This window comes from Euprymna scolopes, chromosome 28 (genome assembly GCF_053919585.1).
Source record: "Euprymna scolopes isolate OS-2025 chromosome 28, ASM5391958v1, whole genome shotgun sequence".
Lineage (NCBI taxonomy): Eukaryota > Metazoa > Mollusca > Cephalopoda > Sepiida > Sepiolidae > Euprymna > Euprymna scolopes.
Genome location: NC_136509.1, coordinates 57693095 through 57718429, shown reverse-complemented (window position 1 = coordinate 57718429; position 25335 = coordinate 57693095). Strand labels below are relative to the sequence as shown.

The following is a 25335-nucleotide window of genomic DNA, read 5'->3' as shown; positions in this document are numbered from 1 at the left end:
CTTATTCCTCGATTTTCTTTCCTTCCTTCGTTCTTGATTGCTTTACTTGTTTTGTTTTTCTTCACTTTTTGTGTGGCATGTTGTTTTGTTTTAATGAATTCAGCCGGTTCAATTTTTTTCTGTCTTTCTCTATCTATCACGCGAGCACTCGTTTTTTTCTTTCTTTTTGTCTATCAGTGTTTTTATTTTTTTGTTGTTTTAGTTTCTTCTTTTTCAAAATGGATTCAGCCGTCCCTTTTCATCATGAAATCCTCCCAAGATCGAATCTCAGGTCTAATGGCACCATTTGTGACAGAGGTGTGTGGCCCCAACCCCCAACGTCATGTGTGCAGTGGTATTTTTCGTTTACTGTGTTTCTTATAGCCTGATGGTTATTTTTCTCACTGGCGACTGTCACTGAGTACACACGTGGGTTCACAAGAATATTAAAACAAAATAAACATGAAAAACATGCCATATTTGACAGTTGGACTTGTGAGCGTATCTTCTCCCTCTTCTATTGATATTATGTTTGTCTGTCAGTTGAATTCGTCTATTTCTGTTTTGCTGCCAACTCTAAAAACTGTCCAACTTGTCGCTACCAACTCCCATCCACCGCAAATGGCATCTAGTTGTCAACTAACTGCCTTCTCTGCGTCTGTATCTGAAGCCCCCCCCCCCCCGGAAGCTGCCCTTCCCTTCTAATCTGTTCTGTAGGCTTGTATTGTCATTGTCAAATTTGTAGGCTTCTATTGTCATTGTTAAATCTAAAAGGCTCGATCTAAAAATATCTATAGATTCATTGTTTGCTACTTCCTATTTCATTGTACATTTGTATGACACTTCCTATCTATTGTTCCCTTTCAGCACTTAGTGACTCATGCGTCACCTTCATGGTATAACATATACAGAAGAGGACAAAGATAGAAATTAATTTGGAAAATATTGATATCAGATAAACCGATTTGTTTTGAAAAGGTTAAAAAGCTATTGAAGTAGAATGCCCTAGCAATTCACACATTGGGAAGTATTTTTAAACCCGGGTAGGTTTTTTTCCATGTGTTGGCTGAACATGAAATTTAACCACATGCACTCACTGCTGATGCACAGGTTGCATCCTCTTGAGGTTTGTTTTGGAGCAGGTCGCCATTTTGTTACTTTCAATAATAATTTCCAAAAAGAAAAAGAGATCTATATACTGTAATTATATTTTCTTCAGGGTTTTATTGTCTGGATTTATGATTGTTTAGGTGTTGTGAAAATAGAAACAGTAGAGATATATTTATTTGTTAAAATGTCCTTTGATTTTGTAGATAATATTTCATAAATTGTAAAATTGTATTATTCTTTAAATTGTATTCTTATTGTTTGTAAAAAAAAAAAAAAAAAAAATGTCAGAATACCTGACAAGTTCAGAGATGTGGATTAAGTCCTCTGAGTAGAAAGTGAAAAAAATTCTTCTGATTTATATTTGAAGAGTAGGAGAGAAAAGAAAATGGCAGAATACCTATTCAGACATAATTCAAAAGTCCTCTGGGTAATAGGTGAAAAAATGTTCCTCATGATTTTTTTTTTGATGGGAGGGAGTAAAATGCCTGTTTATATAGAAGACGGTTAAAATTCCTCCTGTCTTTTCTACAGAGAGACGAGGGTGATTTCCCCTCTTTGGTATGAGAAACATGTACCAGAGAACAAGAGCCTGTCCAAAAAGGAATATCTTTGCTGAATGTTGTTTTCATAAGGATACTCAAAAATGCCCTTTGGCTGTCGAAAGGTTAAGTGTATATTTGCGATTCTGGTTCAGAAATCATTCAGTCGGGTTTTGCTTTGTTCTTGAGTTGACTGTCATATCTTTGCCGTTTCACGACTTACATAATATGAATGTATAAATTGTGTATAATTTATGTAGTATGACTTGTTTTTGTGTGACCGTGGATTTAACAATAATGACGATGATAAAAGAGCATTGATAAGAAAGGTTGTTATAGTATTGATTGATTGTGGAGAAAATGAATTGATAAAGGAGAAATCTGCTTCCATGGTAATTGGATTGATATCAACAGCCATTAAAACAAACCAGCTGAAAAAGTTGATGTTTTGGATTATAAAAATATCTCAAAAAAAAGTGTCAGAAATGATGCCTTTTGACAAGTCTCATTTCAATACCATCCTTGTTAAGAAAAACAGTTAACCTAATTCATTGGGGAGTCGAATTTATTTGTGGGTCACCCAAAATATAGGTCAGATATGAGTTTCTTTGGATAGAGAAAACAAGATAGTGGATATGAATTCAAGTGCCCAAGTTGGGAAATTCGGTTATCCCCAAAAGATAACCAATTTATTTATTTTTTACTAGCATACGAAATAGCATCTGGGAAAACCCTTGGTTATGTAAATGAAGGAGGAGGAGAAGGAGAAACCCTCCCTCATAAGTGATGGTAAAAGGTAGAGACCTAATGGAGGGTGAAAGCAATGGGACCCTCCTGTTGAGAGTGGCAGCCAAAGACATATTTGGGAAAGAAGAAAAAAGAGCCAGATACGTCCAAGGATGGAATAATGTTGCCACATATGGGCAGGAGCTGCTAGAAAAGACTTGTCCGGCCTTGATAGAGTTCAAAATAGACTTCGTGGCCTGGTGGGAGATGTCCTTTTCTCTTCGCTGCAACCTCTATCTCATAGAAGAGATGTTGCGAGTTTGTCTCTGCTTTATCGTTATTTTCATGGAAAGTGTTCAACTGAGCTTCAATCTATGGTCCCCCCTCGCCAAACTTTCACAAGAAACACTAGACTAGCTGAAAACATTATCAATAATTTTCCCCACTCTTTATCTGTGCCTAAACCTAAACATAGACTCCATGAACAAAGCTTCTTTCTTAGAACTGCACACCTGTGGAATTGTCTTCCGTTTTCCTGCTTTCCAGCTGTCTATAATATGGTCGTCTTCAAGTCCAACGTGAACAAGTTTCTGATGAGCCGTTCCACTTAAGTTAACAAATTTGCCGAACTTCCATTACTATTGATTACTATATTGTCCTTTTGACTACTCTACACTCTTTAACACTTATCCTTGAGTGGCCGATCGGCCTTGATAAGTGGTGACGCCCATGTAAGAAAAAAAAAAAAAAAAAGGAAAATTTTTTCAGAGCTTGAGAATTAAAAAAAAAAACGTCCAGAGATTGATTTAGTGAGAATTGTCAAATAAAATTCTGTGGATCAGGAGGTGGGGGTCAAGCCTACCTGATTCTCAATATAATGAAAGGCAAAAATAGCCTCAAGGATGCACTCTGCCAGACCACCAGAGGGACCATACTATTCAGAGAGAAAAAACTCTGTTCCAAGCCATTGAATTCACGCCTGTGAAGAGACAAGCCCCCAAACTTAGGGTCGACTGCCTCAACTTTACTAATAGAAGCCATCGATCCCTGGCCATTTTGCATCTTGAGCCAGAAACTTTTGAATGATCAGTGAATAATTATTGTGTTATTTTTATACAATAAACCCAGTTATCGACTTTTTGACTTGAAATGACCTCTACTTCCAGTGAGGTTAACTTAAGAGACCAGGGTCCAACGGATTGCACACTATCAAAAGCAACTTGGGGAGAGTGTCTTACTGGATCCTCTCATCAACCAGGACCAGCCTTGTCCCAGTTTAGGCCATTCTAACATTTTAAAGCAATTAACCATTTTTGTTTGCTGTTAGAGATAAATTATGTGCAGGGGAAAGGAGGTGGTATTTTTTTTTGGTGTTTACACAAATTTTTTACAAAGATTTCAACATGCCACCTTGAACTTATATTCTATAGAAAAACATTTTTTGGACTGATTGTCTGAAAAAGCTGAAATGGTCATAAAATGAGGTAGCATTTTATGTTAAATTTCATATGAATGAAAAATTCATCAACACATCCTGCTTTTATCAGAGGATATAGAGTATTAAGAATTTACAACATATACAGAATGGGTTTTAAAAACAATGGAACTTTTCCAATACTTGTATTGACAATAGATATTCTTTTTCATTATGATGTCCGACCCTTTGTTAAATAATGGGTTGATTAGAGTAAAAGCCATTCAACTTAATAACAATGATTAACTGATAAAATGTACCATCATCTGATTTAATCTAAAATATACATTTGATATTTAGTCGCAGCTGAGAAATAAAAGGCAATTGTTTAGAGTATGGTTCAAAAAGTGTTTAGATTCATTAGCAATCAAAAACCATGAGAACTGACCAATTTACACTGGAAATAAAACACATTTTATGAGTTCAAATACATTTAATCTTTTAATGTGAAATAGAATCAACAAGATTGGCAACAAGTTCAAATTTATTTCCATAAGACATGTGAAAAACGAAACGTGAAAATTCCAGTGAAAGAAAAATTCTGAAAGTAAGTTTTGTTCCGCACCAAATTTATAAAATTTATTTCGTCAGCAGATTAAAAAATAGAAACTATTTTGAAATTAGTTTACATATAGCTTTGTTCTTCTCTAGAAAATAAGATAAACTTTTCTACTTAAGTCGAAGATCATCAGTTTGGAATTTCCCCAAATCATATTTCCGCCTTCTTTCCTGATAATTATGTTAAAAAGAAAACACAGCAAACATTAAATAGAAACCATTGGAGAAGAATCACAAATGTCTGGCATCAAAAAAATAGATCAATTGTAGTTGAGGCCGAATAGAACGTTTTCATTGGCTACTATACAAAGATGCAAAGCACTCTTATAATGCGAGTTTTTAGCAAGGAGGTGTCACGTACCAACATTGAGATATATAACACGAGTGACACTAAACATTATAGCAAATGGGCTGGCATAGTTAAATGAAATTAATGCTCAACAAATGTGACTGCAATAAATTATTTGCCATTCATTAAATAAAAAAAAAAGTTTTAAGACAATTCTTTTTTCTTTTGAAAAGAATGTTTGTCAGGTGCAATTAATATGAAAAAACTAGCAAATCCATTTATTAGTGAATATTCAGCAAAAATGCTTGCTTACTGGTTGTTTTTATGTGAAGATTAATTCAAAATAAGAATTAAAGTAAAAAATAAACACCAAAAAGTTTAAAATTTCAAAAATAAAAACTTCTAATGTGAGTGTCATGGAAATGCTGATTGATTGAGAGCAACAAGGAATCTGATTTTTTTTTTAGCTTCTCAAGATCATTTGAACAGCATGAATAATGGTCATTCCAAGGAGAGGCAGAAGACCAAGGTAAGCAAAAACTCCTTGTCGTCTCTTGGCAGGATCTGAAGAAATAAAAGACAACAGATGAAATCAAAAGCAAACAAAAACTGGGCTTATGTACTCTTTCATACTCATGTGTGATGTGAAAAGATGTGTACTCTTTCATACTCATGTGTGATGTGAAAAGATGTGTACTCTTTCATACTCATGTGTGATGTGAAAAGATGTGTACTCTTTCATACTCATGTGTGATGTGAAAAGATGTGTACTCTTTCATACTCATGTGTGATGTGAAAAGATGTGTACTCTTTCATACTCATGTGTGATGTGAAAAGATAAAATCTCAGAGCCTTACATATTGATATGTGGGATAATGTAAAATTTTGTATTAATGAAATCTCATCATGAGAGTTAAATAAGTTTTCATTAAAAAGGAAAACATTCTGTATTAACTATTAAAATAGTTAATATTTTGTCAGATTGGTATACCATGAACACAAGTCTTAAGATCCAAGCAAAGTTATTAGTTAGTCACAGTTATTTAAACATGTCAACATTTCAAAGAAGCTGTTTTGTTGTGAGCATATAAGTTGAATAGTTTTAACCAATAAACAAATCGATTTGTTTGCACAAGCTTGGCTTATGGTTTTGGATGCAAATTACCTAAAAACACAGAGTTGAGAAAATCTTACTTTAATGAACAAGTGTGCAACTGATGCATTTACTTAGCAAAGAAAGAGTTTGAAGGATGAACTGTGAATATAGAAACTAGAAGAATGAATAACTGGTAATACCATTTTGGGGGGTATGGACCTATCATCTGACATTCTGCCTCCCACAAAAAGTGGAAGTTTATGTGGAATACAAATTCACACGTGGTTCCCAATTAGTATATATATTCCAGTTAAGGGAAATAATATATAGTGCCTGCCTAATATTTTCAAATGGTTATCCATCTTGTACTGGTCAGACTCAATGTCACTTAATTTTGGTAGTAAAATCATAGAAGTGATAACTTCTCTCTTTTTTCCTCTCCTTCCCTGTTTTTTCTCTCCCCTATCCCCCCCCTTTCCTTCTTCTTCGCACAGTCACACACACAATGTGTAAGGGAAATAGCTAGATGATAAATAAAAAAAAAACAGAGTTACTTGTTTTTACATAAAAACATTAAATGATTATTTGATCTCCAAAGAATTAATCTTTTTTTCTAAATTTTAGATATCTTTTCCGGATTACATCAATTTAAAAAATATCAACTTTATAGGTTGATTTTAGTATTTTTCAAGTTTTAGCAAGACATATAAACGCAGAGAACTTGAATGCTTACTAAACACTATCCTCGAGTGTCTTAACACTCTCTGTACACGATTTTTTTGAGAGAACCTGATAAGAGGATATTTTCCCTACAAGTAAACCCTTTGTAGTATTTGCGGTCCAAATAAAACCCTTCGTAGTATTTGCGGTCCAAATAAAAGCGCCTCAGTATTGCTAACCCACACTAGTTTTTACAAAGAATGGTACCCCTTCTCCAAGTGATGTAATCTCAAGTAAAAGTATGACGCTGGATACTCCACCAGATTAAATGAATTCTTGTCTTGAAATCGACTGAGTAGTCTAAGAGAGCACAAGAAAGACATATTTAAATAGTCAATTAGGGAGGGAATTATTGTTCTCAAATTCTTTACTAACTCAGTGTTTGAGAAGTAAAGAACTTTAATGGAATATTCAAATATCCATTTATCTCATATATGTGGGAAGGGGCATCTTGCTTTCTGAAAATTTTGAATGAAAAAAAATTAAACAAAAAAGGTCCTTTACATTACATTATTTAATTATATTATTTATTTATATCATATTTATTATATGTTACTTATGTACTATTATTTATTATATTATTTAATTATAATATATTGTTTACTTATATTATTAAATTATATTATTTAATTATATATTATTTAATTATAATATATTGTTTACTTATATTATTAAATTATATTATTTAATTATATATTATTTAATATTATATTATTTAATTATATTATTAATTTGTATTATATTATTTAATTATATTATTAATTTGTATTATATTATTTAATTATATTATTTAATTATATTATTAATTTGTATTATATTATTTAATTATATTATCATATTTAATTATATTATTTAATTATATTATTTAATTATATATTATTTAATATTATATTATTTAATTATATTATTAATTTGTATTATATTATTTAATTATATTATTAATTTGTATTATGTTATTTAATTATATTATCATATTTAATTATATTATCATATTATTTAATTATATTATTTAATTATTATATATTATTTAATTTTATTTTTTAATTATATTTAATTATATTTAATTATATTTAATTATATCATCTCATTAATTATATTATCTATTATTATTTTTGAATACATTTTGACTATTTTACCAAACTCTGAGGAATAAAATTCCTGAGAATTTGTCACTTCAACCGAATAATTTTTTATTTATTAACATGACTAGCAATCGGTGCCCGGCGTTGCCCAGGTGTTTTGAAGTGTATGCTGAGGAAAAAAAAGGTCAATTTTTTTAAACTTTGACCCCTATTATGACCTCTTAACATTTATTGTTTAGGGATCAAGTAAAGTTAATAAGTTAGATCCATGTCCAAGGAATCTATATATAAAATATCACGTGTTCAGACCTTAAATTGTAGGAGGAGTTTGGTAGAGTTCTCAAAGGTCTAGTTGTTGAATATTGACCACTTAATCGCCAAATTTCTGTCGAAAACCTATCACATCGATTTCCCAAATCTCAGTACCCTGTATATCAAATTTCGAATCTGTAGGCTTAAAATTGACAGAGTTTTAGCGTAGGGAAATGCACACAGACGCACAGACACACACAGACACTATCACTTATACATATATATAAACATGAACATCATATATGTAAGGATAATAGTACGCCATATATATAACAAAATACCAGTATTTACTGAAGTGAAAGGAAACCCCAGGGGAAGTTTACCCAAAAATAAATCTATATTTTTTTGTGTGTATTGATAGTCTGGTACTTATACAGTTTAGTGACGACATTAAAAAATGGAAATATTGAAAAAAAATGTTATTGTACGTAACTGTTATAGACTGAAGTTCTCCGAAAAAAAATTCACTTCATTTGATCAAGTAGTTTTTTTTTACAGCGAAAAACAATGATTTATCACGGCTACGTCAACGTGGCCATTTTGGAAATGTTATTGCAGGCCCAGGAATTCCCCAAGGGCAGGTAACTGCCGCACATAGCAGAATACCTCCATTTTAGGCCAATCTAGCCCTTCCCCCCCCCCCCACCCACCAGAAGAGTTTTTTTTTTTTTTTTTTGCGAAGACAGATGCCATGTTTGGAGTGTTTTTTGTTTTTTTTAATTTGTAACAGAAGTAAATAAACGAAGTTTCGAAGTTATCCATGCGTGTCCAACTGGGCATGTTTCGAAAATAATCTCGTATAAAAATTCATCAATTCTTTGCATTCTTCAATTTCTTTGCATATTCAATAGTATTCTTATTTAAAAAAAAAAAAAATACGCAAAAAAATTCCAGATTTATAAAAAAAAAAAAACGTAAAAAAATTGCAGATGTGTTGTGCGCATCTCAATATGGCGAGAAAAAAAAAGGCTAGATTGCGAAATTTGGCATAAAATGGAGGTATTCTGCTAGGTACATTTCCAAAATGGCCACGTTGACGTCGTCGTGATAAATAATTGTTTTTCGCTGTAAGAACAAACTACTTGATCAAATGAAGTGAAATTTTTTCTCGGAGAACTTCAGTCTATAACAGTTACGTACAATAAAATGTTTGTTTCAATATTTCCATTTTTTAATGTCGTCACTAAACTGTATAAGTATCGATAGTCTTATCAACACTCCTTTTTTCTATTTATTTAAAAAGAAAATACAACTTTATACAAATTCCCTATTAGTTTTTTTTTTCGGTTCTCTTATACGATGATCATCTTTATTTAACTATTACGTGTAATTATATTCATACAGATATTCTATATGATTTACATTTGCGTAATATTTGCGTAGAAATGAAGAAAATAAAATTTACTGTGTATTTATCGTGTTGCCATAACAACGTGACGTAGCCAAGGACGGTAGTGGACGTGAGTGTGTGTGCGTGTGTGCGCGTGTTTTCGTGCTGTATTGTTTGTAGTAGTAGTAGTACTAATAATCTGTCCAGCGTTTGCTTTCTGAATGGCGGACGTCGAGTCGGAGGTTCGATTTTTAGATTGTAAGTTAGTTTCGTATTTTTCTAATTTGTAAATGGCAAGTTAGAAAAAAATTAAACCCTTCCAAGATGGACAATAAATAAGACCAAAATATTTTATGGTAAAGTTTAGAGCGTAAGAACTATACTTTTTTAGGAGATGTGATTATTGGATTAACCAATCAGAAATCGTCTGTGGCACACACATCTGTTTTTATAGATATATAGATAGTCCAGCAATTAGCAATTCTAATCTGATTTTTTTTTTTTTACTCAATGCACATTGCATATAAAGATATTCAGTGTCATGGATATAAAGAAATATGTCGCTCACAAAGAAAAAGTGTTGTAAGTTTGAATTATTTTAATATTTCAAACTTATCAATAAATTCAATAAATCTATATAAAGAAACAAAACATAATTTTCAAGATTATAATTATAACCTTAACCACCTATTAATTGAATACAGAAATTTCAATTCAATTTAGTAATAACTTAAAATTTATAATCTAATATATAAATCTCACTGTGTGTGTGTGTGTGTGCGTCCGTTTTTCAAATTATATCTCTTCCCAGACGGAAGGTGGCTGGACAGAGTGCAGTAGTTCCAAAGATTGCATTTTTGGTGCAGAATTTTATTAGATGTATTTACTCAAAATAATTGCTAAGGAATTCAAAAAGAGGGTCAAAATTCAAAGAAATCACAACTTGGCAAGCCTAGCGCAATGGCGTCGTTCTATGCATGCGTGCGTCCTATAAAACATCTATTTATTTAGTTATTTTACAACACTTTCAAATTGGTTGTCCTTTTGGTGCAGTGAATAGTGTGACCGGTTACTAATACCAGTGTTGCGGTTTTGATCTTTCCTATTTTCATTGTTTGTTTTACATTTCGATATTCTTGACTTTTAAATGTTATGTAATAATTTTACACTTTTATTAAAAATAAATACAGAAGAATATTTTTGATCTATGTAATGAAAATGTCATTCAAAATATATATACATTGTTTTTATAGATTTCCGTCTTTCTGGTAGTAATTTATAAGAATTTATTAAAAAATACAATTTATATAGAAATTTATAAGAATTTATTAAAAAAATACAATTTATATAGAAATTTATTTCAAAAGCTTTTTAGTTGTTGTTTCACGATGTTTCGACTAACTATTCCTCTGACCTAAATTAATAAATAATGAATTCCAATTAAATCTATAATACAAAGCTGAATGTGTGTGTGTGTGTGTGGTCACGAATAGGCTCCTATATGGTTGACTATTTTAAAAAACTGATTACATATAAGGATAGATGTATTGAGACACAGGAATGGGTATGTTTGATCTGGCAGAACGGTGGTTCATTAAAATTGTGGGGTGTGCGTTTGCGCCTGGTCCACAAAGTATGGAAATAAAAAAATTAAAAATTAAAAAGAAAACGTTACAAGTGTTTTTGATATAGATGTACATAATACTTTGATAAGTATGTTTTAACTTAAATAGAGATGGTATAATAAAATTGTGGGGTCTGCGTTCGCACCTGGCCTCCATAGAATGGAAATAGGCACAAACTTTAATAAAGACTTTTCATATCTATCTGCGTAAGTATACTTTGATAATTGTGTTTCTGTTTGAAGAAATATGGTATAATAAAATTATGGGGTGTTCGTTCGCGCCTGACCTCCATAGAATGGAAATATGTCACAAAGTTTAACAAGGTTTTTTAATATAGATTCACAGAATATTGTGATAAGTGTTTCAGTGTGAACAGGTATGGTATAATAAATTATGGGGTTTATCTATTTTATTTTTACTTTCATCATATTTTGCTTTGGTTTTGATACCCCCAAATTTCATAACCTATCATACTTTCATAAATTAGAGTCCATTTTCTGTAGGCTGTTTTTGAACCCAGTCAACGACGGGTACTTTTGCTAGTTATATATAAATTCATCATTTGTTTATTATTATTATTACATGATGATATGTTACTAATTGTATGTAACCCACCTCCTATTTTAGTGTGTAATAATTTATAATCGTTTTTTATTTTTACCTGATATGCAAATTTCTATCTTGTATATCTGTAAAAGTGAGTGTGTGTATGCGTGTGTGTGAGGATAATTCTCAACCTATATACTCAATAAATTTTTTCATCTAAAGACTTGTAATTTGGTATAGAGGGTAATCAAACGTGGAAAACATTTTAATCAATTTTCATCTGAAAAAAAAAAAAAAGGGCTGCTAAGGGGTCAAAACGTGTGTGAATCCTTCGCATGACAGCTTCCTTATGGTAAGGATAAGACGGTTTTTTGACTAATAAGAAGTGAACTGTTTAGAAAAAGCATAATAAGCATATTTCATGACCGGGCAACACCGGGCCTCCTTTCTAGTCGTTTAATATTCTTTTAAATCTGAAACTTTCAGTATGTTTATGAAAAAATGCTTTGAAAAGATATTTGGCAGCAGATAATCCAATAAGTATGTCTAGCTCAACTGACACCCAAATTGATTGTTTCCTTTTTTACTCCCAACATTAGAGATGAACTCTTCCAACATTAGAGATGAACTCTTCCAACATTAGAGATGAACTCTTCCAACATTAGAGATGAACTCTTCCAACATTAGAGATGAACTCTTCCAACATTAGAGATGAACTCTTCCAACATTAGAGATGAACTCTTCCAACATTAGAGATGAACTCTTCCAACAAGAAGTAACTTACCTCCAGTGTAGTAACCATAAGCATAGGCAATTTTTCCAATTATCCAGATGACACCACAAATTGCGCTACTTTTCTGGAAGGAAACAATAATTACATGAAATATTTTTTAATGAAGAACAAAAACTGTGTGAAAGAAAATACAATGGACAAAATCATCAATTAAAATACAATGGACAAAATCATCAATTAAAATACAATGGACAAAATCATCAATTAAAATACAATGGACAAAATCATCAATTAAAATACAATGGACAAAATCATCAATTAAAAAACAAAACTTGTGATCAAATTGTTTAAATTACAAAGAAATAATCTCAGAACCAATTTGAAACTGATGTATAAATCCACCAGAAAATGTTATTTTAATCCCTAAAATTTATCCTCTTCTAATTTGGAATATCAATACAATCTGGCAAATATGTGGTGATGATTTGTTTGTATGGCGGAGATAGTTCGTGAGAACAATATGTTTGGTTTTCAGAAAGTTGAGCACATGGACTAGGGAATTTGCAGTGGTTAACTGTGGTATCGTTTGAAAAATCAGAATGGATGTAGAGGATATTTTTTAAGGGGGAATTTTTAATGTTAGAATTTGGACATAAAAAAATGATTGAGAAAAAAAAAACCCACTCCAGTCCAATATTGGTTGAAGGTCGGAAAGGAAGTCAGACATATCAACTTCGGACTGATATACGGAAGATTAAAAGGAAATATGAATAGGATAAGCCTAATTTTATTAATGAAAGCTGTTGTAGCAGCATTAAAATGAACAACAATGCCAGTTAACATTTTAAGTTTTACTTGAGTGAAAAAAATAACAGAAGCATTAACTGGAAAAAGATAAATATTCGATTTTGATAAAATGTTATTTTGGCAAGAATGAAGGAGATCACTGGAGAAATTTACTAAATACAGGTGTATTTGAAAATCAAAACTTAATAATTGACTAAATTATTTTGATTAATCCTGAGGTTCAACTACTTTACCAAGAAAAAATAAGAGGTACCTAAATTGAGACATTTAATGAAATCTATAAATAAGTCAGTCCGTCCGTAACACTTTTGTGCTTGGCCTTTTTGGTAATTAGGAGAGGCGAAGTAGACTTCTCATCTTGTCCCACATTCACTTGGCTAGGCCAGACGGACCATAAACTAGTTATGGTCTGGCTGAAACTAGGAAATAGGCCTAAGTTAGTGGCTCACTGGAAGTTAAACACCTCCCTTCTGGAGATACAAGACTTCCAAAAGAAGCTAATAGAATCAATTCAAAAAGCACTAGTGGGGTCGGTTACCGGGAGTAAGTGGTGGGTAGGTCTAAAAGCCAAAATTAGAACCTTCTCCATCAAGTATGCCCGGCGCCTCGCACTAGGTAAGGCCAAGACGAAGAAGCAGCTAGAGCAGAAACTAGCCTGGGCTACGGGGAAGGGTGATAGGGTTAGTCAGGAACTAGCTAAGCAGGATCTTCTGCATGAGAATCGCGAGCGTTATGAAGGTCAAGTAGTCAGAGCTAGGCTTAGAAAGGTAGGCAATGAAGCAGTCAACTCCAACACTGACGCGTGTCGTGAAATTTCTAGGCATGGCTCGGACAAGTAGATTGCAGAGGTAAGACATCCGGATGGACGGACCCTGAAATCGACTCAGGAGATCTGCGAAGGGTTTCGAGAACATTTCGAGGAGCGTTTTACGCAGCAGCCCGATTTTCCAGTCCTTGAATTTAGTGACTATTTGGCTGACTCTTCCAGGCTAGAGCGGCTAGTTGTGAAAGCCGGGTGATGGAGCAGGAGGTTTTTACTGCGCTGAAGCAGGTTAGCTGTGACAGATCACCGGGGCTCGATGGTCTGTCATACGAACTGTATTTGAGGCTGTCGCCCATGTTTCTGCCTCTTCTGACGGACGTGTTCAACCATTGGTTTGCTCAGGGATCCATCCCGGGGCAAGTCACCAAGGAAGTGATCACATTGCTGAGGAAAGGTGACGGGCATGGTGGGGAAAAGTTAGACGATTACAGGGCCATAACTCTGCTAAACACAGAGTTGAAGATTTTGGCCAAAGTCCTGTCGAATCGGCTGCAGGTTGTTATCGGCGAGTTGGTTGAACCGGAACAGAACTACGCTGTGAAAGGGAGATCGATTCAGAACAACTTGCACCTGATCCGCACAATCCTAAAGGGAGGGATAGATGATGACACAGAAGCCGCGCTGATCAACTTAGATCAGTCCAAAGCTTTTGATAGGGTCGACCATCGTTTCTTGGCATCTGTCTTAGAGGCCGCTGGCTTTAAACCGGACTTCTGCAAGTGGATCTCCGTGATGTATCGACAACCCACAGCCATCATGCAAGTCAACGGAAAGCACTCGAAACCCTTTGTTATCTCTCAGTCGGTTCGTCAGGGTTGTCTGCTGTCGGCCCTGCTCTATGTCCTGGCTTTGGAGACCCTGCTCAGCAAGCTGAGAAGTGGGGAGGCAAATTCGACCGCCAAGGTATCCGCGTTCGCCTATGATGTCACGGTCTTTGTGTCGAGCTTCAGAGACATCGAGACCGTGTCGGAGGCACTTGCTCAGTACAAAAGAATTACAGGGACCAAGATAAACCGCAGCAAGTCGGTAGGACTGCAGTTGGGCGCCTGGAGTGGCAACGCAAACCTCCCGGCGCCCTTCAGCTGGATGGCCTGGTTCAGATCCTCGGCGTGTGGTTCGGACAAGGTCTCCAGCTTGACAAAAATTGGTTGGAGGTACGGTCAAAGGTGGAGGCTGCAGTCAATTCGTGGCTTCCTAGGAAACTTTCCTTAAAGGGTAGAACCCCCCTCCACCTCAATCCTCGTCGGCCAGAGAAGACCCCCCCAGTCCTGCTCCCCACGAGAACAGCCTCCCGGCAGATGAACAGAGAAGTTGGAGATGAGGAGGCCAAAAGCAACAATGGTGGTCCACAGCCTATGACACTCCCAGTCTCCCAGCCCCCACCCAGTCACCCAGACCCTACTCCCCATGAGGGCAGCTCCCCAACGCCCGAAGGGGAAGATGATGAATTGCCCGTAGAACCCAAGCGCTTTTCAGGGACACTTTGGAATCGTTAAAGGCGATCGGGGAGGGGGGTAGGGAATATAAGACACTTCCACCGCCCAAAGCTCCCCAAAACACTCCGACACCACCAAAAGCCCCGAAAACCATCCCACCGACAATAAAGCCCGATGGGAGAAATCCCATGATTCAATCTCTGGGCAAAAGGAAGGAAAGGGGCCAGAAGACGGGCCAAAACCAGTCTATGACACCACAGTAGGACTGGCCAGAGTTAGCCCCAAACAAAAGGGCCAAGCAGCAGCAACAACAGAGCCAGCAGCAGAAAGAAAAGGCAGCGGCAGCCGATCCCCTCCCCGGTCCGTCCAACACCAAACAGGACGAGAATACGGCATATGGCCCTCAGGAGCTGGAGCAGATGACACTCGATGATTATAGGGAACTCTCCAACTCCACTTACAAGGCTGTCACAAAGGGAACAACCATCATACCCCTTCTGGGACAGATTGAAAAATTGGAAAAGAGAGTTCTCTCCCTGATCACCTCCGACCTCAAGACCAGGAGTTTAACAGGTGTCAACAAAGACAACCATGGTGGAAATCCTCATTGACTTGAACATTCCAGCAAGTTATATATGCAGGAGGAGTTTCGTCATGTGGGACATTCTACTCCCCAGAGAGGAGGATGCAAAAAGACTGGCCGGGACCGAACACAGAAGCAGGAACATTCGGCTCCAGCCAGTATACCTCGGAGGAAGGAACACTATTCTCAGTACTGAACGTCCCGTGCTACATGACCGGAAAACAAGTCGGGGCCATACTGAGTCAGTACGGGGAGGTGGAGGCAGTCGCCCCAGCCCGCGGTCGATACAACGTTTTGACCGGGGACTACAAAGTTCGGATGGTCCTGTGCAACGTTTTCAGCCATGCTTTTGAAGAGCAGACCATGACGCTGATCGTGGAGGAGAGAAAACCTCACTGCTGGCACTCCCAGTTGAGGGGACACATGGCCAAGGACTGTCCTAAAAGGCAACAAGCCAACTCCCAGGGAAAAGTCCCCACCAAAACACCCACCAAAACCCCAGCAGAGGTACAAGCTGCAGTCCAAGCCACAGCCGCAGGCAATTCCGACCCGGCAGCAGAAGCGGGTTGGGCAACGGTCACAAGGAAGGGCAGACCTAGCAAAAACCTGCCCAAACCAATAACGACCAACACCCAACCTGAAATCACCCCGATGGACACTCAAATGCCCTCTTCCTGAAACAAGAGGAAACTCCAAGACTGAGGAAGAGATCACGTCGGAGGGTCTAAAGACAGACACAGAAGACACAACATCACCAGCAGCAGTCAACAAGAGAACGACGAAGAGGAGGAAAAGCAGGAGATCCAAGGGAGACACTCCCATCCACATAGACAATATCCAACCAGCCGAGGCTGAACCCCCCAAGTCCCACTCCCCCAAACAGCCAGAGCAATTTCCTCCCTCCCAGAACCCCCAGAAAGGTCGACCAACGACCCCAAAAAATCAACAACCCCAACACCAAACACCCCATACCTACTTCCCCTGCATTCACTCCTCCTCCAGACAAGGAAAAAACCACCCCTACTAATCCACATGGAACGGACTAAAAGACTTCCCTTCCTTCCAGGAGGAAGGATATGTGAGACGGGCCCTCTGTAGGCAACACCAGAACTGAAAGGCCAGCAGAAGGTTCGTTACAACCAACTAAGGAACTTTACCTATGTCGGTGGGAACAATATCACCGATCCCACCAACTTCAAAGACGCTCCCTTGTTGATCACATTTGTTAGGGTCAACAAGGATTCCAGGACGGAGGCTCTCTGGGCTATGATAGATGCCGCGAAGGATGCAATTCCGGGCCAGCAGCTGGTGGACATGGAGCATCCTTCGCTGAACAATTTATTTTACAAATGTGAGAGCAAAGTCCCTGTTTACATCCACCCCCTCCTTTTACAGGGCACTCAAACTAACCTTTCCCCTGGATGTGGGAGGCGTGGCCAAGAATGGATCACCCTCAGCTGATTTACTGACCGGAAGCCTTGGACAAGCCTGCCACATCCTCAACCCCGGGGATTTCAGGCCCGTGTGTAACACTGAATAAGGTAAGTGGACCATGGCTTTAAACTTGGCTACTTATAATGTGAGGGGCCTCAGATGTCAAAGCAAGGCCGCGCGTGTGCTGAGAGATCTGGTGTCCCTCAAGGTAGATATTGCTGCTATACAGGAGACCTACTTTATTTGTGATGAGGATTGTCAGGTACTGGTGAGCGACTATGATGTTTACTCAGCATATGGCAATATCTATAGTCGTGGAATCTCCTTGCAAGTAAATCACACCCTATCAGTGTCGGTGAATGTTGTTCACACAGACGAGGACAGGCGGATGATTGTAGTCGATGTTGCCGTTAATAGCAGTGTGTTTCGGATAGTCGCAGTTTATGCGCCTAATTCCGCTGTGGAGAGGGCTTCCTTTTTTCGACCGATGGAGGGCTTTATAGATGATCCAGAGAGGGTAGTCTTAATGGGTGATTGGAATGCCATCCATGATCCCAAGATAGATAAGGTCGGGGGGACTAGCGGGCCAGTGTGGTGTGACAGCAGGCTGTCTGACCTGATGGCTTCATGTGACCTGGTCGCATGGATCACCTGGGGCGGGAGGTGTAGACGTGGCATCCTAATGCGCCTTCCCATCCAAGTACTCACTTGGATCGGATGTTAGCTAGAAGAGGCGATGTAGATTTCCTATCTTGCCCCACATTCCACTTTTTAGGACACTCGGACCATAAACTAGTTATGGCCCGTCTGAACTTGAGCTCTAGGCCTAAACTGGTCGGATACTGGAAGTTCAACAGCACCTTGTTGGAGCTGGAGGACTACTGGTTGAAAGTTACAGAGATAATCCAATGAGCATTAGTGGGGGCGGTTACCGGGAGGAAGTGGTGGGTTAGTCTCAAGGCTAAAATTAGACACTTCTCGGTCCAGTACAGCCAACGCCTGACACTAGATAAGGCTAAGGCCAAGAAGCGTATAAAGAATAGGCTGACCCGGGTGGTGGAGGGGGGACCCCCTAGGGATAGCACTAGCTAAACAAGACCTCAACCGCTTGGTTAGTGAGCGGTACGAGGGCCAGATAGTTAGGGCTAGGCTAATGAAAGTCTCGAATGAGGCTGTTAATGTAGACGTTGTTGAGCGTAAGGCTGCTCTAAGGCGTGCCTCGGACGGGTACATTCGAAAGGTAAACGACCTGGAAGGGCACGCCCTCGTGTCGACGCGGGAGATTTGTGAGGGGTTTCGAAAGCATCTATCGGAGCGCTTCACCCAACTACCCAGACTCAGGGTCGAAGAGTTTGGCAGCTATTTGGCCGACTCGCCCCACCTCATGGCGACTAGCTGTGATGGTCTGGTCACGGAACATGAAATCATTACTGCGTTGAAGCAGGTCGGCTGCAACAAGTCCCCGGGGCTTGATGGTCTACCCTACAAATTCTACTTGAGGCTGTCGCCCATGTTGGTCCCTATTCTGAAGGATATGTTCAACCATTGGTTTGTTCAGGGCTCCATCCCTGGGCAGGTGACCAAGGGAGTGATCACATTGCTAAGGAAAGGTCAACGGCATGGTGGGGAGGAAGATTTAGGCTATTTCAGGCCTTGACTCTGCTAAACACAGAGTTAAAGATTTTGGCCAAGGTTCTTACGAATCGGTTGCAGGTTGTCATCACTGACTTGATCGAACCAGATCAGAGCTATGCTGTGAAGGAGAGATCAATTTAGAACAATCTTCATCTGATATGCACGATCATAGAGGGGACAGAAGACGATGCCGAAGCCACACTGATCAGTTTAGATCAGTCCAAGGCTTTCGATAAGGTGGACCATCAGTTCCTGGGATCTGTGCTGGAGGCCGCCGGATTTAATCCGGACTTCCGCAAGTGGATCTCTGTACTGTATGATAGGCTGATGGTAGCGGTGCAGATCAACGGTAAGCTGTCGGAATCTTTTGTCGTCTCCCAGTCGGTGCGACAGGGTTGTCCGCTGTCACCTCTCTTATACGTCTTATACTTCGATGCCAAGCCCTGGCTTGAACTTGACGAGTCATATTTTTTGGAGAACATTAATCCGCCGCTGTCTAGGGAGAAAAGAATGGTTTTTCTAGCGATACTAGCAGTAGCGAGGATGGTCATATGGATCACACGCCTTCAGCGAGTCCGCAAAGGGATATCTGTTCCGGATCGGGATCTGATCGTCTACTTTAAACATCTGCTTAAAGTAAAGATCAGATGCGATTGGAAGAGGTTGCCTCAAGTGGCTTTTGACAAGAGGTGGGTGCATGACGCTAGCTTGTGCATCCGACGACGTGCCAAGTTTGAATTCGTGTTACCACCATAAGCATGGCACACGTGGTACTGGGTCCTACGGAGCCCATCCCGCTACGTTAGACAAATAAAAAGTAAAGAGACTCTTGACTGGTGGTACAAATGAGATCCTGTCCCCTGATTGTTTTTTGGCATCAGAGAACCTTCCGAGGCTACCCTACCACTACCCCGCCCCCATCTTTTTGTTTTATCACCCCCTGGTCAACCCCCCTACTCGAAGGTTGCCGCTTACCTTTTTTTTCCTTCCTACACCCGATAAGAATTTTTCCCAATCCCCACTAGGGATCTTCCCATTTGTTTTCGGTGCCCCGGAAAATCAGTAGATGATCTAACTTTCTAGATTAGCTCAGGGAGGGCCCTTACTAACAATGCACTAATTTTATTTTTTGTATATTTTTTCTAGATTCCCCACTCCCCAATACGAACTGTTTCTCTTCTAAATTCAAGAACTTTTTATTTTCCAATGAATTGAACTTTTTTCACACGCACATTTTAATAATTAAAAAAAAAAATAAATAAATAAATTATGCAACACACACACAGAAATTTTTGCAAAAACGCTGGGGATTTCATCAGAGTGAATGAGGTATTGTGGTAAATGTTGCCAGTCAAGAGTAAAGTCGCCAAAGATTCCATTTTTACTTTTGTAACAAAGACCCTGCAACACTCCCCACCCAGATCTTATAGGGCCTTGTGCCTAAATTTGTTTTGTAAATTGGAATTTTACTTTTAATTTATTTTAATTTTACATTGAATTATTTTGATTGTAATTTTCATTTTCACGAAATAAATTGTATATGAAGATCAAAGTGTAGTATCTGTTCCGGTACCAAACAAAGCAAGCAAAGACCATATGTGGGGACAGCCCTGTGGGAACATGATGAGAATTAGCAGCAAACCAGATGTTAACGTATCCACCATGAGAGACAAAATGAAAAATAGTCTTTTGCACATGGCTCCATGCATCGCTTCCGCTTGGGAAGAAAAAAATAAGATAACCACAAAATAGTTATCGACCAATGGCAGAGCTCCGTGCCTAAAATAAACACCTCAAATATCACAGTCACTGGGAGCCGGTTTGCCACAATAAAACGATGGTTTTTAGGGAACCAGAAGAGGAGGAGGAAAAAGAAGACGAAGACGCCGGGCTTCTAGCTGCTGATGAAAGAAGTCACCCGCTTTCCAGTTACAAGCCAGGACACGCATCACCGACACCAGGATGACCGGCCTACCCCTACCACATCCATCGTCTAAAAGATAAGTTACATTTACAAACCTTCATTCCTTGTCAATTCATACATACCTACAAACATTTTACGAACATTTCACCGTAATACAAACTGTCAAATATCTCCATCGGACAATCCATTCTTCGTTAAATCACATTCCATGCTACAAACACTTTGCCTCTCCTGATACAAATTGTTGGTCGTAAATAAAATCGGTTCTCAACCTTCAATATTTGTCTGTCTTTAATTATATGGAGTCAGAATCTACATACTTCCAACGTTGTTCATTTCATGTATTCTTTGTTGTGGCCTCTATGGCATCCTTTACCCACCCTTAATCCTTTTATAAAAACCGAGGCCATAGCCCCACATATAAGACCTTAATCAATGTAGGAGCAACCCTTCATACCAATTGTCACTATCCAGCTCCCCTACTCCCCAGGAAGTTGGTCCCCATTTCCCCTTCACTCCTCACATTGAAAATCGGCCTTGTGCCTAATTTGCTCGGTTGGAGAGCAAATAAATACTTGGCCTTTTAGCCAAGATCAAAGTGTAGTATCTGTTCTTACTACATGCTCTATTTATGTTTGTAACTTTGTGATATAAAGTGGGGGATCACTTTTCGGTATTAATTTAATGTAAAATGATCACCCACTTTACAACCAGTCAGTCTCCAAGCCATTCAAGTCATTCTTCAAATCATTCAAGTTGTTTTTGAAGGATTCCAGTTATTTTTTAAGCATTCAATTCATCCTTAAATTCATTGAAGTCATTCTATGTCATTTACTTTTTATTTATTTAAGTCATTTCAGCCCATTTTTCGGTCATTTTAGTTTATCTTTAAGAATTTCATGTCAATCCTACATTCATGCATTCATTCATTACATGAGAGCACACGACTAATGGCTATTGTCCTTGTTTTTGATTTAAATTTTATATATTTTTTGCCACGGTAGAAATTTATGAGCAAAAAAAAAAAAAAAAAAATGTCAAAAATTAAATCCACAATATTTTTGCACATAGAGTAATAGATTTTTGGAACAAATTGCTTTATCAGGTAAAAATGGCTTTAGTATAAAATATTTCGTAATACACTGCTTTTTACAACAGAGTATTTACATTATTTTCATAAAACAAACATTACATTCTCAAAGAAAAAATAAATGAACAGAGCATACTGCTGTTTACAGAAATTACAATTAACATATATATTAGCTTCAACTTTTAGCTAGGAATTTACTGTTGTCAATATATTTTCTTTGTCATATCTACATCCATATGTGAAAAAAACAAAAAAAAATCGCTTTCTTAATATTTCCTCTTCAGTATAAGAAAAAAATTGATTGTTTACTTTTTACATAAAGAATTGGATAAAATGCTACATTAAATAAAAGTTTCCTTTTTTTGATACAATAACTGATATGCATGACATATGACAACTAGAACATTTTTGTACAAAATAAACAAGTTTTTTTATTTGTTCCCTTTTTCTTAATTAAAGTAGAGCGATTTTCATAAAAAGATCTTTTTAAATATCTTCTTGCCTAGAAAAATTTCTTTTACTTCAATATTATCCATAAGGATAATATATATATATATATAAAATGCATAAATGTTGTTTTTTTTTTTTACAAAAAAAATAATCAACACAATAAAACATTGTTTTACTGTGTACGTTTTCAGCGTCCCAATTGTATTTTTTTTCATGTTTAAATTATCCAAATAAACAATTGTTAATACTTTCTGCTTTTTTTTTTTTTTTTTTTTTTACATTGTTCATTTCCACATTGTCTTAATTAGTTTTATTGACCTTATTATTAACATAAATTAAATATTTGACCCAATGGGTCATGAATGTTTGTTTAAAATAAATGAAAAAGTTACATTTAATTTTCATTTTCTATTTAAAAAGCCATTCTTAACATGGGGAGAGTTTTTTTTTTTTATTCTGTACTTTTTTTTTCTATTCTGTACTTTCAACTAACCATCTCATTTAAAAAAATATATCAAAATTTGAATTTAACTTGAAGTATTATGGTATCTGTTCAGTGCACATTTACCCATAAGTATGGCAAACCACTTATAATTCAATGGCTGTAAGTTTGTTTTTTTTCAAAAAAACAATTATAAACAGAACGACTCATAGAAATCTATCTATATTCTTTTTTCATTTTTGATGTACTTAGATAGAAATGTTTCTGTTATGTCACAAAAACTATTTTCTTTACGTCAGAAGTGTCACGCTCACACATTAATTCCATAGCTAATCTAACATACTGACCCAATGGGTCACGAGTAGTCTAGTATATATATATATATATAATTAGCTCCAACAATAGGAAAATCAACAAAACAAGGAATAATAACGAGTTAGCATTGAATGAAAGTGTCTTAGACAGAAAATGTAATTGCAGAATACCTGGGAATTGTTCGTTGGGTGGGAAATGTCTAACCTCAGAAATAGTGTATAAATGCGAGATAAAAACCGACAATACTAGGAAGATATATCTTGGGGCCATAGGACCCGTGTTTAAGTAAAGACATAGAAACCATGTAGTATCCTTTAAAAAGAAACTAGAGATGGAAACTAATAGAGAAGGTGTTAACGATAGCAGGGGGGAAGGGTACAAGAATCAGCATTAGAAATAAAAAGAAGAATACAACTGCATTAGGGGATTGGGTTAGGGAACTTAATAGAAACAATAAAGATTTTGAATTAAAATGGTCAGTAATGGATAGGAGGAGGAAGTACAGCCCTGAGAAATCAAAAAGGTGCAATCTATGTTTATTGGAAGCCTTTTACATAGTGAATTCTAAAGAAATTTTGAATAAAAAGCTAGATGCCATACAGGGATGTCTTCACAGGAATAGGTTTCTGCTATCGCCTTAAATGTAACTGAGATATAACTTTTTATAACAATAAGGATCCTCGGATTCAAGATCAAATTTTAATGTAGAGTTAAATAACTGGGAATGATGTAGTCTAAATGAAGGATCCATATCTAGTAAGCAAATATAGTTTCTATTATTCTAAACTGGATAAGAAATATAGATAAAGTATAAAGCTCAACAAAGACTGGAAACATTGTTCCATAACCGCGGGCATTTTTTAGTATGTAGTTGTAGTAGTATTGATGATGAAATAAGTGGTAACCTTTCCAGAAAATAAAACAACTTAACTAGCAATTATTATTAAAAAATTAAATTAGCAATTAGTGGATTGGAAATTAATTGATATTGTTCTCTGGCAACTAAAGCTTGTAGAATCCCTGCTGGTTAATTTACTCTTGTTCTAAATGTTTTTATCCAAAAATGCAAGGGTAGACACCTTTTCATCGGAGTGAAGCAAACTTGTAGCTATTGGGTGGTTTTGTTGTTAAATATAAATCCTCTAATGATTATTCTATTGCATTTTCACCCCAAACAAGGCATATCGCCACTTTGTTGGAGGGGGCTACTATCAGGGACATGGGCATCAGGGGTACTGTGTAGGGAGTTGGGCAGCAAGATGTCAGTTCACGTTGCATTTGAACTTCTGCATGTCAGTATAGTTGGGGAAGCATGGACCCGGCAGGGAATTCCAAAGTCTAGCTGTCCTGGGGAAGAAACTACTGGAGTAGAAGGCTCTCTTACATCTAGGGATCTCTACTGTGAAGGGGTGGGATTTAGCTGCTTGTCAGGTTTTTCGGGAGTATTTACATCGAGGGGGCACAAGTGCTTGCAGTTTGTCAGAGAATTCACCGTTAAAGCACTTGTAGAAAAGGCAGAGGGATGCAACATTTCGTCGATAGGACAGGGGCTGAAGTTTAGATGACAGTTCAGGACCTATCAGATTGGCGACTCTCTTTTGAACCTTGTCTAGGAGCGAGAGACTAGTGGTAGATGCAACAGCCCAAATATGACAACAATACTCCATAGATGGGCGAATGGTGGCCTTATAGAGATATAGGATACTTTCGGGCATTAGTATCTTTCTAGCACGGTAGAGAGAACCTACCTTCTTCGCAGCGGTCCTGGCGATACTCTCAATGTAATTGTTCCAACTCATGTTTCCTGAGAGCGTTAGGCCGAGTAATTTAAAGGCTGTACTTTCAGATAGAGTCATTGGCCATTGCTATTGGTGGTAGAGAAGGTTTCTTGTAATTATTGAAGGAAACAAGTTTTGTCTTGGCAGCATTGAATGTGACCATCCATTTATGTCCCCATTCCACTACAGATCAGAGGTCATCCTCTAGTGCTTCTGGTATTTCTTTAAATATGTGTTCATTTGTTTTCCTGTCGTGTCTCTTATAGAGTGTGGTGTCGTCAGCATATATATACCCATCTCACAGGCAATTTATTTTATTTAGGTATCCAAGAACACAATACACGAATTGTAATTTTGGTTTTGGAGCCATGAGTAACCCAAGTAGATTATGGATGGATAGCAGATGTAGGTTAAACCCATGGGTAAATAATCAGTTTTAAAATTAAAAATATACTTTAAATTCTTAATTTGTTAAATAAGCTATCATAGCCTTTTCTGT

At 37.1% G+C, this 25335-nt stretch overlaps 1 protein-coding gene across 1 annotated transcript in view; it reads right to left on the bottom strand.

Annotated features, from left to right (window-relative positions):
- Positions 1-4294: 4294 nt before the first annotated feature.
- Positions 4295-25335, bottom strand: part of LOC145249660 (glutathione S-transferase 3, mitochondrial-like) — a 73110-nt gene continuing 52069 nt past the window's right edge. Inside the window, exons 4-5 of the mRNA XM_080111447.1 lie at positions 12171-12243; positions 4295-5239 (exon numbers count right to left, since the gene is read on the bottom strand). Coding sequence (XP_079967573.1) covers positions 5139-5239; positions 12171-12243 — 174 coding nt within the window. The 3' untranslated portion in view covers positions 4295-5138. The remainder of the gene's footprint in view (positions 5240-12170; positions 12244-25335) is intronic.